This window comes from Gavia stellata, chromosome 30 (genome assembly GCF_030936135.1).
Source record: "Gavia stellata isolate bGavSte3 chromosome 30, bGavSte3.hap2, whole genome shotgun sequence".
Classification (NCBI taxonomy): Eukaryota; Metazoa; Chordata; class Aves; order Gaviiformes; family Gaviidae; genus Gavia; species Gavia stellata.
This window is the reverse complement of record NC_082623.1, coordinates 1,785,932-1,804,442: the sequence shown is the minus strand read 5'-3', so window position 1 is coordinate 1,804,442 and position 18,511 is coordinate 1,785,932. Positions and strand designations below refer to the sequence as shown.

At 52.8% G+C, this 18,511-nt stretch overlaps 2 protein-coding genes across 2 annotated transcripts in view; both read right to left on the bottom strand.

Annotated features, from left to right (window-relative positions):
* The window catches only part of GNAI3 (G protein subunit alpha i3), a 32,107-nt gene extending 16,392 nt beyond the window's left edge, over window positions 1-15,715 (bottom strand). The window contains exon 1 of the mRNA XM_059831323.1: window positions 15,586-15,715. Within this exon, the coding sequence (XP_059687306.1) occupies window positions 15,586-15,703 (118 nt within the window). The 5' untranslated portion in view covers window positions 15,704-15,715. The remainder of the gene's footprint in view (window positions 1-15,585) is intronic.
* Window positions 15,716-16,826: 1,111 nt separating this feature from the next.
* Window positions 16,827-18,231, bottom strand: GPR61 (G protein-coupled receptor 61). Its single transcript, XM_059831005.1, is given in 11 exon segments — window positions 16,827-16,906; window positions 16,909-17,008; window positions 17,010-17,213; window positions 17,215-17,292; window positions 17,294-17,374; window positions 17,376-17,435; window positions 17,437-17,568; window positions 17,570-17,707; window positions 17,709-17,909; window positions 17,912-18,142; window positions 18,214-18,231. Coding segments are annotated over 11 exon segments (1,323 nt in total).
* Between the last annotated feature and the right edge of the window lie 280 nt (window positions 18,232-18,511).

Below are 18,511 nucleotides of genomic sequence, written 5' to 3'. Positions count from 1 at the left end.
CCTTTGCACACCCGTGCAGCAGCCGAAACGCTTGCACAGCTCGGTGCAGCAGACGCCTACGCCGGGAGTCAAAGCCATCACGTTATCACAGTTTACTGAGCTCTGCAGTCAGCAGCAGCTGAGCTGCACTGCCCGCACGCCTGTCCCAGCCGTGAAGCATGTGAAAGGCACGCACGGCGTGTCAGCAGAAGCGCAGGTCCTGGATTACTCTACCTCGTGTGACCGCAACACCAGGAGTTCACTGCAAACGACCGGACCAGCCGCTGGCTTCAGGGCTCCTCAGTCTAAAAGGCTCACTCTGAGCTGCAGAACTGGGTTTGCTGAAGGCAAAGGAATGAAGTTGAGCCTGCCTGGATTTGGATATGTGAGTCAAGAGATCCTGGATGGACTAAGAGACCTGAGCTCCCCTTCACTTCCAGCATCGAGGCACCAGATGTCTCAGCCTGCAGAGTCTACGCAACGCAGCAGCAGTGTGCTAACCCAGAACGGCGTTGCTACAAGCAAGGCGAGCTTTGTTGGAAGAGAAAAATCATTTTTAGATTATCAGACCAACAGGAAAAAAAAAGACCAGCTTTCAGGAATGTCAGGCTGTGAGAACTGGGCTGTGGCATACTTCTCCAGAAAAAAAAAAAAAGGCAGAAAAGCTTTCTGGTGCTACCTTTGGGAAGCACGGCTTCCAGGAGAGTGCTTCCCAAGCCTCTCGCAACATCCAGAGAGGACAACACTGCATTCCAATTTCATTCTCACATCCTTGTCTCACGACTTCATGTCAAACAGGCAGAGGAACCAAGAAATCAAACCCCTGAAGATAAGAGGTGGCTTTGTAGGGTTTGTGTTTGCGATAGGCACAAATTATTCCCTCGCTTGGAATTTTGTTCACCTTTTAGCCTGCTTATTTCACATTCCTTCAGGTTCTTTCCAGTATCACTAGTAAAACCCTTCTGGCTGATAAGGGAATTAAAAGTACTGGCAGGAACGTTAAGGTGCAGGTTACGGTAGTGGCTGGGAAGGGGCAAACACAACTGCTGCTTTCCGAACAGTTATGCAACCGCCAGACACAAACAGTTCATTCACCAGCGGTGAACACGTTGTGCCAACCTGAGCCCAGACCTGTCGTCGGCAAGGAGGACAACGCAGCCTTTACAGCCTCGCACTTATATTTCCACTCCCAAGCTCATCCCGGTCAGTTCCCAGATGTTGACAAGATTCCTGAGGATCTACTGCTGTATTAAATTCCGACAGAAAGTTTCCCCAACATCAGACAAAGTCATTTTCAAGCTGAAGGTGCATTTCCTATTTGCACTTAGACAGCTTGAAACCAAACAAGCAGCCAAATATTTTTTACAGCTCTTGGTGGCTGAAGAGAGCAGATGCAAATCAGTCTCTTCACACAGTAAGAGCTTTCACAGTAGGACAAGCACTTTCATGGCAGGTTCTCGGGCTGCCAAATGGGAGGAAACTCAAGTCAAGCGGCGCCTTAACTCGTTATACCCATTTGCAGGTGTTGTGGGGTTGTACCTCCATTGTGGGCTGGCCGGACAAGGATTTCTGCTTCTTTGGATCCGTTTTGCACGAGCAAATAGAGAGGCAACAAGAGAAACATGCTGGTGTTCAACGCAGGACCCAGTGCCGCTCCTGCACAGCTCCTGGGGGTGCCACAGCCAGGATATACATCCAAGAGCACTGACACCCGTACATGCTGATTGCTCAGATACCACCTTGAGTTTATCCGTCTCAACATCCCCCTCAGGGGACTGTAACACTAACGGCTGCCCAGCACAGGAGGAAAACTGTTTCCAAGGTAGGGCATGTAGTGCAATTTAAATCAATTAGCCTTTAGTTTAGGTTGAAGGGTTACCAGATTAGAGCCTCTTATGACAGAATACTTCCAGGCGGCCAAATTAAATGTCTGGAAACCAAATTTCAACTTTTAAATTATTCCTAAGCATAAGGCAATTCAATTTTTTTTTTCTTCCCTTAAGCCTTAAAAAAAGGTATTGCCGGTTCAGCCTCAAGCAGAGCAGGCAATATAAACTAGATTCCATCTTCAAAGCCATTCAAGAAGCATTAACAGGGATGAAAAATGAAGCACATTTTAAGCCGAATCCCCCAAAATCTGCTCAGATGTTGGAGTTAACATCTTCCACCAAAGCAAAAAAGGGCCTGAAGCAGATGATGCCAGCAGGGCTCCTGGCTGCAGCCCGCGGCCAGCTACAGCGAGACTCTGTCTGAAACCAGCAGCTTGCAGGAAACATCCTTCCCTTTAGCAGGCGGGTTTTCTTTTGTTATCGCCTCTTCTCCCAGCTGCCAAGATGTCTGCGCCTCCCCTCCGGCTGGCACGGATTTTAAGAGAGGTGATGGCATCAGGAACGGCTTGGGAATATCTGTGTGCTCCTGCTATGGTTTCTCGGGAGCTCAGCGTGGCAGCATTTGTGGTCAGATATGAAAACGTTAATGCTCTATAGACTCAGCACTTCCACCCAGGGAGGAACACAAAACCTCAGTTTGCTTTTCACATCCATCCTCCACGTTCCCCGTACTAAGATGCTGCGATTTGAAAGCTTCGGTGTCCCAAAACAGCGGCGTTCAGCGCCGAGTCCCAACAGCGGGAATTTAGAAGATAGTTTTGAACATAACCTCTCTGGCTTTTATTTCTCGTCATCATATTTGCTGTCATTTCCTCCTTAGATTATCTTAAAATAATCTGCTGCTGCAGCAGGCAATGCTGAACTTGTACTACCTGTCATTTGACTGACAAAACAATATCAGATACAATTATGCCATGACAACATAGCCAAGTTGGTTATACAACACTAATTCAAACCATATTCGGTTAACTCCTTCCCTTCTCATTTCCAACCCCCACACACTTCAGTGGAGTTTAAAAGAGCAGCAGTCCACGCTCTCAGAGGAGAGGCTGCTGGTTACTCACCCCATTACTTCTAAGGGACTAGCAGAGGGAGGAAATAGTGACCCACGTCCCCTCTCCTTACCAACATACAGCCCAGAACAGGCTCCTACAGCAGACGCTAAGGACAGTCACAGCTAAGTCACCTCCTCTGGGGTGTTATTCCTAAAGGAGTTTTTCCTGATGTTCCAGGTCCTCTCCCAGACTCTCTCTCTGCTCCTGCAAGAGCCATCCAGACAAGGTACCTCATTAAACAGTCATTTAAAAACGTCTGCCCTCCAGCTCCGTAATCATTTGCTGGGAGGTCCTGCTGGGGTGGCAGCTGCTTGACGAAGAGATGGCCAACGTCTCGTCTCAATTCCTCAGAAAAAAAGCATTAACACTGCCCACGTCTATTCTAAGATACCTGTACTACATCCTCCCACACAGCAGAAGGCTTTTTCAGGGGCCTCTCTCACTTTGTGCCTTTGTTTTTACTTTTATCTTATCCCCCACCCCAGACAAGGTCCACAGTCATTTGCATTTTACTCTTACTAGCTTCCACATCTCCAGGTCTCACTTCTGTTCTTTGAGGCTTGAAACTTCTCTAAACGTTTGCAGATGTACACACCGGCAAGCTGCTATTCTGCTTTTTCCAACTCACTGGAGTGGCTGTAAAGGGTTTGCATAAAGAGATCCATATTGGACCTACCCGGTAAACAGCTTTTAATCTGCACCCTTTGTTCCCTGCTATCATGCAGCTTCATTTACCCTGATGCATGGTGTTTACGCTGACAGCGTGGCTTAAGCCTTCAGTCAAGTACCTTTAGTAAGGGGAAAAAAAAGATTACAAAATTAAATGCTACTGAAACACTGCTCCAACCTACAGAAAACTGATGCTTCGCATTAGAAATTAAGATGACGAGTGCAAGTGGATAGAGTTACACTGAAATTCCTACAGACTCCACAAAGCACCCAGCCTCTGGGATCGCAAGCAGGGACCAGATGGGGAGCTAGAAAGAGTTCAAAAATCATGAAATATGACACCGTATGTTACTGGGTTCAAAAAATATGAAAGTCAGAGCATTACTGGGATGTTTCTCACTGTAAAAGGAAAAGCAAACCTTTCCTTTTTGCTCTGATTAGCACAGCTACACAGGGATCACGTTTCGTCACAAGAAACCCGGGCTGACCTAAGCGGAGATGTCGTAACTCCATGGAAAAATTGTTTCAGAAGTCTAACTTCTCTTTTCCCAAATTAGCAGGAAGGAACGTATCTATCCCACAGCTCTGCTTGCACACCCTAGACAGAAAGAGCAGCTCATCTGTTACAAAGCATTTGCTTTTTGTCGTAGTGGCTTGCCCCACTTGACCGACGCACGCTCTGCCAGAACTCGGTGAAGTCTGCGTTCTTCAACGCGTCCTTCAGCTCGCAACCCTTCCTCCAGAAACCAGCCCGAGCCGGGAGGCACCGCAGCTCCCACAAACCCCCGGAGCTCACCCCTAACCATCAAAAATCACCCCAAAAGCTTAGGGGAGAGCTTGGCACCATCAGACAGCGCTGAACTCCCTTCTGCTGGAAGGGTGGCAAGCCCTGTACGAGGTCCTACAGCCGGATCCCCTTTCCCTCTGGAGGGGGAAAGGAACCTGGGCAGCTTTCAAGCCGTATTAGTACTGGCCCTGGGAGAGGGATGCATACAAAGTGGGGAAATTATCACCCAACCACTTCCCCCAAGGAAGCCAGAGGCTTTCCTGTAGCAGATGGGAAGCCAAGCAACTCGGCATGTCCATGCGCCGGAGGTTACAGGGAAGCGAGCGACAAGCAAGCTGCCAAAATACAGCTTAGACTGGAAATTACAGGTCTACACAACTACACTCTGGATAAAATGTTTGCTTTTTAACGCATTACTTAATTGCCCCTGCATGGGAAACCAGGAGGATAGGTCAAAGACTACCTACGTCTTCCAGACATGAGCATCCGGTTCACTGCTTCAGAAAGTACAAACAGTCTTATTTTAAGTGCTTTTTTTCTAAAGGCATACCAAAACTGCATTAAACTGTACTTCAGGTGAGGAATTTTTCCCCCCCCTGCAACTAAGGGGAGAAGCCCTACAGCATCTAAAAGTTTCTGAAAAGAAACCAAGTCACTGCTGAAACAAACGCTTACTAGAGACGCAGAAGAGATGCACCTGGAATATCCATTAAAGCACAAGGGAGGAAGACAAAAATTAATAGACTGACATGTTTCTGATTTCTAGCCTCTAGAGGAGAGCGTGCACAGCTTGTAACTACAGCAACAGCCCATATCGGCTTTAAAATCTCAGCAGGGGTTTGGCAGAAACTTCGCCAGACCATTCCTGAGGCAGGATGATGCTGCAACCCTTGCTGAACTCTGAAATCCACGGGAATGCGTTTCCAACATCCCCTCTTAAACAGCTCGGGAATAACCCCAGGCATTTCACTTGACGAGCCTGAAGCTGCAGGGCTGAGTTACAGACCTGGGAGGACGACACGACCCTTTTGTGCTAAGGTGCAGCTATGAAGTGACGCTGAATCACCTGGCTGTGGTTACAGCCCACCTGCAAAACTCAAAAACCGAACAGTCTCCCCTCTGACAGACTAAAAAGGGGCCGAATCAACAGCACAACAAAGCTGTGAGGAGTCCAGCCCCAAAAATATCAGGGGAGCCATCGCAAGCATGGAGCGCGAGCTATTCAAATCATCATAAACCCCGATGGATATCTCCCTGATAAAACAGATGTTTCCTTTCGTCAACATTTATTCAACATCCCACCCTAGCAAGCAAATGCAAATACTTCCCCTTATACACAAACACGCTCCTAAGATAGTTTTCCACAACCCTGGTTGCGGTTTGTGTTCACCTGGAAAGGCTCTTGGACACCCCACACACCCTCCTGCAGCCCGTGTACCTGTGCAGCCGCATTTCTGGAAGGCTGAACTACCGGGTCCTCTTCCTCTTTGCCATTTCCATCCTCCTCATCGCAGTGCATTCAAATCCTGATCCTGGCAGCCCCACCTTCTTGCATGTGCGTTTTTAAGCAAGGACGAGCTGCCATCCCTGCTAACATTCGCCCCATCTCCCTTTGTCGAGATTTTTTTATTTCAATGCACCCCTGGAAAGCTCTTGGCTATCACATGGCCAAGAGGGGTTCAGCAAACTACAGAATCAAACGCGGCGAGAGCGCTGTGCTGGGAATCAGGAAAAGGGGAAAAAACCATTAGAGAAATGAGCGGTGTCATACCACCGGGCCACAGAAGATATAGCTGTTGTTAGAAAAGTCAACAGGAACTGGAACAGCTTAGGTTGACACTTAGGTTTTTACAAGGATAACTAATCATCAGAAAAAACAATATATACAAATAAAATAAGGCATATGGCCTGACTACAGCTTAACTTGGGAGGTAGCAGGAGCCAATGTTATAGGACAAACCATTTGAAGTTGTCACTGCCTCTGATGAAATACAAACAGAGGGTTGTTTAAGGAATGCCATTTTGAAAACATAATTAACACGAGCCCTAGGATCACTTCAACAGGCTTTCAAACGAAACGCAGCGTACTGCTTTGCCTGCTGGCTTACCTGGGCTGCAGCTGGTACAGTTTTTCCCCCCCCAGAAGGTACCCAGAAGATGCTCAGGACCAGCAGCAGCCCCGGAGGAGGATTTCCCAACCCGGTGGTGAACAACGCAAGAGCTGTGTCCGGGTGGCCGTGGGCAGCCCAGCCCGCCAACCGCCCTGCGGTACGCTCTGAGGAGCTGCACCTTTCCGCTTCGCTTTCACACGCTCACAACAGATCACAGGCACTTCACGCTGCATGCAATTGCATTTATTTTCCATGTGAATCTAACAACTTCCCCATATGAAGAAATCAGGGAAAGAATTAGTCTTACATATATCATTCCATATGCCTTAAAATGTTGTTTGTATAAGCCAGAAAAATTAAGACTTGAAACCATAAAACTGTAAATGCCTCAGTGATGAACGTTAACCCCTGAGCACCCCAGCATTATGTTTTATAAGCCTTTTTCTTTTTGCCTTGAATCTTTGTTAGGGCATTAGCCTTGTTTTACTTAAATGCTTTGAACATGTAACGATTGCCTTAAAGCTTCTGCGGAGATTTTTAACAGGTGCCTTATAAGAGAAAGCCTTCCAGCGCTTGGCATGGCGACCGCCTCCGTGCAGGGCAGCGCCGAGGCCAAAGCTCACCTATCAAACGAAGAGAGCGCGCCAAGCAGTTGGTGCCAGCATGGGGAGAGACCATCAACCAATTTAATTGCCAGCACTTAAAGCAGACATCATACCACATCACAGCCTAACGGCAGCAAGGGACTGGGAAACGCTGGGTTCAAAGAGCCAGCTCCATTTCACACTGGAGCGCCATTAGAAACATCCCGTGACCATTCAGACGATTGAGATATCCCCGGGAATTCTGCACCAGTCCCGCCAACCACCGGGAAAACGATGGCAAGGCTGAGCTAGACGCCTGCTAATGCGCCATCACCCACACACAGAGCTGAGCGACCGTCCACGTCACCGAGAAATTGCTTAAGAAGTTGCAGAAATGGGCACTAAATCATGCAATGACAAAATTAAAGATGTTAGGAAAGTTTTCCTGATAAAATTAAAGATAGAAACTGGAAAAAGGAAAAAGGCTACTCTTGGAAGGCAGGCAGATTGGGTTTTTTCCCCTCCTTGCATGGCTGTTGCACTTAATGACCGTACAAATGTGCAGAGGCACAGCTAAGTAAGAGGACAACTGGTTTACAACCACTTGTAGCTGTGAAGTGGACAGAATGCTATTGCTGATGTTCCTCCATTGTCACTCCTCAAGCACCGGCCTTGCTCTAAATCAACAAGACAATAAATGTCAAAGAAGTGACTCCATAAGCAAGTCTTTTGGTGCATACGGGATGCTGGTCCTACAGGGGATGGTCTTCTGCGCTCAAAAATCTGCAAGGCTGGTGTACAACAGTATTTGGGTGACACCATGAAGTAACAGAACGCCCTGAACTTTGGCAACGTCCCTTTCACCTTTGATACAACATAATTTCTTGTACAAAAAACTATTTTCATCCACAGCCAGAATCAAATCAAAGTTCAAACCCTGATTTAGGAGAGGGATGCGAACAACCGCATTACCTAATCCCAATTCTGCAAGCACAGCCACCACCAGCATGGAGGAGGAGGACTGTCACAACTGAAACTGCTCATGGCCACAAACCCAAACACATGGGAAAACACTTCCCTGGTGGAAACGAAGCCTTTCATTCCCACCATGAAGTGGCCAACTGCCCCAAGGGTGGTAGCTGTAAATACCAGCTGTGCCCTTCTCCTCTGCAAAACCAACACCAGCTACGCTTATGGTAGGATGCCGTAACAACCTGCACCGTCACCAGCAACCTGTATCCTAAATGCTCGGCAAGGGAGCCCCGAATCCCTCCTCCCCAACCACAGCGTTCAAATCCTTTCCGAAATCAGCTGCAAACACCTTGTCCTCTTCAGCAAAAGGCCCCTTTGCTGTATTTTAAGCTATGCAGCGACGAGCCAGGCCGGGACTTCTGGTCTGCAGTTGTTTTTTGCAGCTCTTTGAACAACGCTCCTGGGAGTGTTTTAAACTAATTGCGCCTGCTGTTGAGCAGCGTGGACTCGAGACACCCACTGATATGCAACGTGCTGCCGCGATGCGTCTTTTGGCTGAAGATCAAATGAACATCTCTCCCGGCTGGGCCTCCCGGGCACCCCTTCTCACCTACAGCTCGTTAACGTTCAGACCTACGTTTTTATGTTCTTTACGTTCAGGCCTAAGTTTGAGCGTGAAGAGCGGCTTCCAGTGAAATGCTGCAGCGTGTCACAAACACGGCAAACATCTTCCCTAACCTGTCGTGAGCATCGTCCTGAAGATGCACTCCACGGCAGCTTTTTCATCCTCCAAACGCCATGGAATAATGCAGTAATGCTGATCCTTCTCAGCCAGGATTCACACAAGTGGACGCTCTTAGAGATACGGGATAAAAAAAAAGGCACCGTCTGATCTGCTCAGATGCTAGTATGGGTGGAAGACAACAGAGAAACAGCCAACAAGGCCTCTAAAATGGGAGTTATATCAGAAAGCAACAGATGACTTGGAAGGGGAGGGAAGAGAGGGGTTTGGAAAAGATTTTCATTAGCCTGGTCTCCCGAGTATCAAGTTTCTTCTTGTGATGTGCCTGTTTTTAAGAAGCCAAACATCCACTGAATCTGATGTAGGGACAACAGTCCCGAGTTGTTAAAAACACTTATCAAAACAAGCAGCCGGGTGGGGAACAGACTGTTAGTTCCCCCGCTGAGGGAAAAGCTCATTCCTCAAACACAAGAGAGTTTGCGGTGGACAGAGACCCCAAAACACAAAACTACAGGAGGCTGAGCTCCACCGGCGCCTCTGCTCGCCCCAGAATTTGGATCCTGCTCGTTGTTTGTTTTTAAAGATAACCCAGCCAGTGCCACTCTGGTAACGAGAGAAGGTTAAACGAGGCAGAGAAGTTACCAAACACCAACTGAGAAAACATGAAATAAGAGACAGGCATCGGATGGCCGCCGTCACTGGTACCCGCGGGGGGAACAAAAGGTGACGGCACAGAGGCGTGGTATCACCCGAGTCTCATCACCCGGTTTACTAGAAAAATAATCAGCATCTGTCGGTCATTTCAGATGCAAACCCTGCTGAAGTCATTAAGAGACTGCTGCTCAAACCCACTTGCATGAGGAGCAAGTGTCTTATGTATCTGAAGTAGGGGAGCGTGCTGCCTTTACAGCTATAGTTGCTTAAAAACTTTAAAAAGCCACGTTCTAATTAAAAAATGCCTCTTCACAGCACACTCTCCTCTTCCAGGAAAAGTTATTTAATGAAAGCTGAACCATGTCCAGAGGGCTCTTGGAGGATAGGATGAAATCCCGATTCCCCAGCCAGCCACTCCATCTGTAGCTGAGCCGTGTGTTATAAATTGTCTGTCCTCAGCTCCCAGTGCGGGGCCCAAACACATTTGTCTGTCTGTCTTTACACAAGCACATGATGTACGTACAACCCAGGCAGCGTCAGACAGACAGAAGTCCCGTCCCACCGCTGGCTAACGGCATCGGATGTGACATCGTGCAGAAAACCAAAGTTTGCACCTACGCAGAAGCATCCAGCGTGGCAAGACCGTCTCTTTTCTGAGCTGCAGTTGCCCTGATTAAATCACAGCTGACTCCTCAAAAAACTAGCGAGGTTAAGTCACTCTGAAGAATGAGTGTTCTGTAGATAAGAAATGTTTTGCCTGCCCTGCATCTGTTTTTAGTGGGCGAAGGGCAGAATTGGAAACCAAGCAGAGGGTACACAGAGACCCTGCATCAGATCCTCAGGTGGGAAAACATGGCTGTAAGCTGCAGCTCCCACATCTGAAGACAGGGAAATACCAGCACCAAGACAGATACTACCTCCATCTCAGTAAAGGACAAGTGCATCGGGTCCTCCAAGAAGCTCAAAGCACAGACAAGAAGTGCTGTGTCTTCGGAGAGAAGATCTGACCCATTATCAAAGCGTTTCAAGCGTTCTCCGCTGGGAAGCGGTCACCAGATGGCCATGACACTCCTGCATGAAGATCGTGATGTCTCAGACATCAAAAGCACCTTTCAGAACCCGAGCCAGGAGTCAGGCACTGAACTGATCTCATCACAGCTCCCACCGGTTGCCTCTTCAAGCTAACTGGACGGAGGTATTTAATTTTTGTCTCATGAAAATGCAACTCAGGGCTAAGCCCAACTGCTGCATGCATGAGAAAAATCTTCACATGGCCACGAGTCACAAGATACGCGCTGTATACCTCAGAGAGCTCGCGGGAGGAAAGCTCCAGATATCTCAAAGATCAGAGAGGACAACAGCTCCCTGCAGGTGCTCCAAGCAGGGTCCCCACGTCAGCTCCAGCAGCGCCAGCCGGGGAGGATGCTCAGAGCAGCAGCCACCGCCACGGGGCCAGGACAACCCCAGCTGGAGACCTACGCCCGTCCTCAAAGCTTTACGTCACGCTTCAAAGGGCATTAAGCAGCTCCAGAGCCAAGGAGCAGCCAGGTCTGACACCCTGACGGTCCCTCTGAAATAGGGACCCACAACAAAGCCGCTGTGCTACTAGAAAAGCTATTTCTAGTTAACGATATTCTAAATAGCAGCAACAGCTTACCCCTGATTTGCATCCCTAGAAGGCTCTTTTCTACGTTTTACCAAAACATAACCAAATCTCGCTAAGCACCAGTGCTGAGGACGCTTTGGTGAATTTGGGGGAAAAAAGGCTGGAAAAATCAGTCTCAGAAGAAAGCTGAGGCCTCCAGGAACAGCAGAGCTTGCAGTTTGCTTAGTTAGTTATGTAGATGAATGCTATTTTAGAACAAACTTATGCTTTTAATTATTTTTGCATGAATTAGCAGGACTGCTTCAACATAATTACACGCAGTACCTAAACCCAGTAAAATTGTAACAGGCTGAATAACGGTGTGTTTTAGGTGCAAACGGTTCAACACTGGCTGCACCCGCGCCGCCGGAGCCACAGAAATGCCATTTGCACAGGCCAGTCCGGGCAGAGAAGTAAAACTGGCCGGATTTGGCAACGGGACGATTTTGTGCATCAAGCAACAAGCTTTGTCACGCAATGCCCTCCCCGCCCCGAGACACAGCCCGGCACGAGGTGCCAGACCTTCTGGAAGGCGCTGGAGAGCGGAGCTAAGGGTACAGGCTGAGCACCTAAACTAACCAGGAAGGGTTCCTGCGTCCTCCTCCATTTTGGCTGCTCATCCCAACTGGAAAAATCCCACAGGTTTCTATGTCAGCAAAATGGCATGTCTGTGCCTGCAGAGCAGCATTTTCCTGGAGGCAAATGAAGAGAAAAGAGGCAGTGTTTAGCAGGGGGATTTGCGCGAGGACTCCCAGGCTGTTCCCAGCCTCCCAGGAGCGCTGGCTTTTGTTGCAGAAAGCGTTTACCTGCTGGCTGCTGCGAACTGGTGCGTGCAGCCATTCAAACCATACCCAGCGCCGGCTCAAGAGGAGCCGCCGATGGCATTCACACACGAAACAACAATTACATCACACGGGCAGGGGTTGGCATGACCTTGGGTCAGTCGCTATTCAATGCTCAGGTTTACTTTTGTTTTATAAAAAAACAAAAGCTTAGGAGTTGCTCAACATGCAGAGTTGTGAAAGGGAAATATTATGAGGTGACTTGAGATCCCCACGGAGAAGCTGCCACACAAACAGCTCCAGGATTACCTTTACCCCAACGACTCCACAGTTATCAAGCTACTGAGACCACCTCCGCCAGCACCCAAACCCCTGCCTGGATGTGAGGTGCTGTAATAATCAAACCAAAGAAGCTCCTGGAAGAAGGGAGCGCACAGCTGAAGCCCCCTCTCCTTCCTCCTCTGCCCAAGAAAAGATGAGGCTTATGGAAGAGGGGAGGAAGTCAAATGCACCAAAATCCTCCTGATTGTGGGTCCATCGCTAACTCACCAAGCTCTCCTAACACCCAGGCTGGGCTAACAGCAGAGCTGGGAAAGAACAACCACCCTTTGCACAAGCACGAGCCTTTTCTTAACCTACATAATTCTGCAAAGCCCAAACTAGGGCAGTTATTTTAACAGAGCTGGGGAAGAGCCTATGGACTCCAACTTCATCTGTAAAGAAATACATTTCTTCTAAACTTCACTGCATCAGCAGTACTGCAAGAGGCTCGCTCCAGTTACATAAACCACTGCATGATCTCTTACAACCAATTAATTATATGAGACACTACGTATCCTAGACATTTTAATACTATGTTATGAAAAAGAAAACGCTTGCTCAAACAATGGAAAAAACCTCACGAACTTTTCCATCAGCTTCTTGATGCCTTACTGAAAGGACGTTTGTTCCCACTGCAGATATTTTTCTTCTGGCAATTAACTGTTCTGCTTTACCTGCACATCAACAGGGCTGCGTGTGGGGAGAGCACATTTCAGCATTCCCTTTGATCGCCAGCAATCGTTACAGTCATTTTTAAAACTCGAAAACCATGACATTTGAGAGCGATCGCAGGTTAGGGCCAGGTGCAAACCTGATCCGAGATAGGTATTTTTTTTTTAAATGAGGGTAGATACAGATCACTACTCCAGTGTCACGCTGTGTGCAAGTCCAGTTATTCCAGAAGAGCACCTCCGGAGTAACGACGTGCACAAGCCCTTACCTGAAGACATGCTCAGAAGCACAGCAATCAGGTATTTTGCTGCCATCCAAAGTCAACAGCGGTCCAAAAGGCAGCTGCTGCTTGTACTTTTAAAAACCTCACCTGGTCTCTAGCACTTTGAAACCAATTATTGTACAACCTTTTGGATACTCCCTCCACTGTCATTTGCTGTCGAGGTCAGACAGTCGTGGCCCCGAAGCCCTCAGTGCCTTTTCAGTATCGCCACAAAGAATACAATACCGCAAAGAAAAAAACCTGACATACAGAAATACGAAGGGAGAATTATTCCATCCAGAGAATTTGCAGGTGTTGCTTACTAACACCAAAACAAACCCCCGGAGAATAAAGGATTATCTTGACACACAGCCAAGAAGTTTTCTACATACACACAGGATCACAAACCTCAGAGCACCTCTTGCAAGGGTTCAAGTAAAAAACAGGCTAAATGGAGAAAAAAAGTATTCTTAGGACAAGGATCACTTGGAAAGCAGAACTGTTCATTAACACGTCCCGTTCTAACGGGAGACACTCAACACTGTTGTTCTGGTCCTCACGCACTCAATCTGTCTCCCTCGAGATGGAAAACGTCAGTGTAAGAAAAAAAAAACAACTCAGATGTTAGAAGAGGAAGACCTACATGACCAGATGGTCCACCTACCCCCCCGCACTGCGCTGCCTGGTCCTCAGCTCACACAACGCTGCAAAGAAATGGAGACGGTCTGTATCTGGCAGACTTTAGAGACCGGTAGTTTTTCCATCCTCTGCACTCAAGTTAGTTACCACCCACAAGAACTTCTTAACATGGCTACCAAAATGTAGACCAAATACAGCAAAAGTTCTCTGCTAAAGAGAACCTGTCATTCTTCTAAAGAGAAATATTCCATTCAGTTCTTCTCAAACCCCATGAATGCATTTTAGCTGGAAAAAATAAAAACACAGAGAAGCAACACTTCCTTTCTCAGCTGCCTATACATCCAGGGACTGCAGCGGGGCAGCGATGATGCTGGTTTCAGACTCCTGCGAGCACTGCAGAACCAGCTCAGCTACGGCAGAATGTGCCGAACTGAAATCATCTTCCGCGCAAAGTCAGATCCTATCAGAGGATCTGTGGCAGCGCGAGGCAGAGCGCCCAGCACAATTACCGACCGTACCCCTGCCAAGGCAGCTCGCACGCCAACGTGGGCACTTCTAGTCAGAGAAACACAGGTGCCCAGGGGCCGTTTTCACCTGACTACCTGAGAAAAGGATTTAATTCCACTACCCCATAATAAGCAAAAAGCTTAACAGCCAAGGCCCAACGATATAATTCCTGTATCCAACCAGGAGCATATGCGCTCCCTTCCTTCTCTGTCCCATGAACCTGAAGATGAAAGGACGCCTACGCCAGCCCAGCGAGCACGTTCTGCTCTCAGAGCCCCAGCCCAAAGCCACCAGGGAGGGACCGGCCCCAGGAGCAGCCAGAAGGGAGCACTGGTAACATCCAGGCTAGAAACAGAAGAGTTATTTCATCAGGCAGCGGCTGGCTAGGAAAAAACCCACCCCAGGACAGCAGCATGCTCCCCTCACCCCCCGTGAGGGCAGGGCAGGCCGCCTCCTCCTCCCTCACCCCAGAGAGGGGATCGGGGACCCAAGGTGGGGTGAGGGGACAGGACCACACCTGGGGTTGGGGACCTTGTGGGGTGCCAAGCCCTCCCCAGTGACACAAAGGCAGAGCTGCCACTCTAAGTGGCCTTGTCCCAGACCCACCCTGGCCCCCGCAGTCCCTCCCCACAGCTCCCCCAGGTCTCCTATCGGGACCCTGTCCCAACCCTTCATCTTCCTCACACCTCTCCAGCCCCCCCAGCGATCCCTTGGGCCCCTCAGTACCCCCCCCAGCCCCCCTCACCACCCCTCTCCCCACCACTCACCCTCTAAAGACCTTTTAACCTCACAGAGCCCTTCCTCATTCCCCTCCTCTCCTCAAAGACCCCCTCGGACACCCTAAAGCCCTCCTGAGCCCTGGAAAGCCCCAAACCCCCTTCCCAGGGGCTCCTTCCCCCTCTCCAAGCCCCAGGGACCTCACAAAACCCTCACCCCTCCCGGCACCTCTCCGCAGAGCTCCCTCGGCGCTCTCAAGCCCCTGCAGGCCTCAGCAACGCCCCCAGCCCTCTCCCACCCCCTCCCTGAACCCCCTCAGGCCCCTTCCTGAGCCCGGGAGACCCACAAACCCCCTCACTAAAGCTCCCCGGGGCCCCTCAAGCCCCCTCCTCAGTGTACGCACCCCGAGACACTACAAAACCCAACCTCTGCCGTCTTCACCCCCCCCACGCGCCCTCCTGAGGCCGGGAGACCCTCATTTCCACACACACCCCCCCGGGAGACCCTCCCCAGAGCCCTCTCACCCCCCCAACACCCTCCCCTGAGGCACTTTCCCGCCCCGAGCCCCCGCCCCGAGCCGCCCCCGGCCCCTCCTCACCGAGCAGCAGCAGCTTCACCTCCTTGGCCGCCTTCTCGCCGTCCTCCCGCAGGTTGCGGTCGATCATCTTACTCCGCTCCACTGCCGCCTTGTCCTCGGCGCTCAGCGTACAACCCATGGCGGCGGCGGGGGGGGGCGGGGGAGGAGGCCGGCGGGCGGCCCAGCCGCCGGGAAGCGGAGCGGGATGGGAGCGGGGCCGGTGCGGGGCTGCGACTCTCGCCTCCCTCGGCCCGGGCGGCTCCCTGAGGCGGCGCCGGATATCCGGTCACCCCGCCGCGGGGCACGACGGGAAGTGCAGTCCTCGCGCGGCATGCTGGGACTTGGAGGCGGGGCTTGACGGGAGTGAGGCGGAAACCGCTCTGCTTCCGCCTCGGTGGAGCGGGGCATGATGGGAGTCATAAGGAGCGCTTTACTTCCGCCTCGGTGGAGCGGGGCATTATGGGAGTTATAAGGAGCGCTTTACTTCCGCCTCGGTGGAGCGGGGCATGATGGGAGATGTAGTCCCAGGGCGGGGGGGGGGGCATCGGTGGGGCCCACGGCTGCCCCGGCTCGCCCAGGCCCGGCCCCACAACCGGCCTTTCCCCAGCCAGGCCCGGCCCCACACCGGCCCCAGCGCCCTTAGGCCCAGCCCCACACCTGCCCCAGCTGCCCCACATCCCCTTTCCAGCCCCACCATCCACCCCACGCTCACCTCACGAGGGGGTGCTCCCGGCCCCACGCACCCCCAGAGGGACAGGCCTTGGCCCCACGGCTGTGGGGTGAGCACGGGGGCCCGGGGAGCCGGGGAAGCGAGGGGTGGCCCCTGGAGGGGAGGGGCGCCCAGGTGGGGGGTTCAGGTTCCCCAGGAGTGGGGAGGGGACTCGGGGCAGGGGGGGGGACTCGGGGGGGGGACCCCAGGGGACCAGGGCCACCCCTGCTCCCAGCCCCATCTCCTGGCTGCTCCCCCCTCCTGACGAGACGCTCCGTGCCAGGACAGGAGTCACCCCCAAAACCCCGAGCCCCCCCGCTCCCACGCTTGTCCCCCAGCGTGAGACAGCTTCCCTGGGGCTTGTGCCCACCAACCCGCCTCCTCCCCCGAACCTGCCGTCCCCAAACCCGGTGGCCCTTCCCGGCGAGCGTCGTGGGACCCCCCGAGCCCCCACGGCGGCGGCGCGGACCCCCGCCCTCCCCAGCAAGACGTTCAGACCAGCTCTCCCCTTGCAGCCATGTTTGCCCCCCAAACCCGCCCCCTCCGCCCAACGCTACAGCTCCGGTTTGGGAGAGCCGACCACCGGCACGTAGATCCCGTCCCCGCCACGCCGCTCCGGCCCCTCGGCCGTGTGTCCTCGTCGATCTGGCCCGGGATGCGAAAATCGACGGGGGGCTGGTCCCCGCTTGGGGGCTGGGGGTGCGAGGCCGGGGGCTCGGCGGGACAACCGGTGCCCCTGGAGGAACTGGAGGAAGTTCTCCTCGATGGAGCCCTCCCGGCTGGGCAGCCGCAGGTCCTCCTCGGGCGGCTGCTTGAAGAAACAAGTGAGGAGGCGTCCCAGCTCGCCCCGGATCTGCCGGTTGAGGCACCCGTAGAAGAAAGGGTTGGAGGTAAAGCAGAAGTAACCGAGCCAAGTGACCACGGTCTCGGCCGCCGGCCCCCACCAAGGGCTGGGCGCTCAGGGCGGTGTAGAGGTGGAAGGAGAAGTAGGGCAACCAGCAGAAGAGGAATTGGCCCCCCCACGGCCAGCAGGATGGCGGCCGCCTTGCCCCCTCCGAACGTCCTCTGCGGGGTGGTACGAGGGGCTCCCGAGGTGGTGACCCATGGTGGAGCGGCTGCTGAGCGACTCGGAGCGACGCCGCGGCGTCTCCATCCAGGTGGGGAGGGGGGCCATGGTGCATGGCGGCCACCCGCGCCACCTTGAACATGCTGCAGTAGACCACCACGATGATGAGGAGGGGCAGGAGGAAGTAGAAGGCGGCGAAGAAGACCATAAAGAACTTGCAGTAGGGACCCGCGGCTCCATTGCAAGGAGCAGCCGCGGCCGGCGGGCACTGCCGGGGCGGTCAGGGGGACAACCAGCCCCAGCACGGGGACGAGGGAGGTGGCCACGGCTTTGAGCCAGACGCCGACGAGGACGCAGGCCACCAGCCCCCACCGTCATCCTCACCTCGTAGCGCATGGGGTGCACCACGTAGTAGTAACGCTCCACGTTGATGGTGGAGATGGAGAGGATGCACATACTGATGAAGCAGACGCTGAGGAACAGGTAAACGCGGCACATGGCCTCGCCAAAAACCGGGCTGTCAAAGACGGCCGAGCCGGAGAGCATCTCCAGCGGCATCAGGGTGAGGGGCGGCCAAGAAGTCCCACCAGGCAGAGGTGGAAGACGAAGACGAACTTGCGCAACGCCGGCGTCTTCACGATGACGGTCATGACGGCGGCGTTGCCCACGATGGCCGTCAGGTCGATGAGCAGCATGAAGAAGAGCCCCACCGATTTCGAGGCCCACGTCTTTGGGTTTTGCCATCGGCCGTTGCCGTTGGGGGGGCATGGGGCCCGGGGAGGGCTGGAGCCCCCCGCGCCGCCCTAGAGCCGTTTCCAGGCCCACGGGGCGGGCAGGGAGGGCTCCATCCTGTGCCGCCCGCGCCGGCGCTCACCCGGGCCCATCGCCCCATCCTCGGGGCGGCCAGCGCGGGGGCGGCCGGGCATCGCCGGGGGCTCACATCCTCGCCTGCCCTACGCTCACCACCGGCCCCGGCTCGTGCTCCGGGGACGGGTGCTGCCGCGGCGGTGGCTCTCAGAGCACCCAAGGGTGCCCCCCCGGGCCCCCGCTCATCTCCCGGCTCCTCGACGCCGGGCAGCGCCGGGCACCTGCAGGGGAGGTAGAGCTGTCAGTGGCGGAGGGCACGACCCTGGGGGGCACCCAGGAGAGCCCAGGGGGGGTCTCAGCTCAGA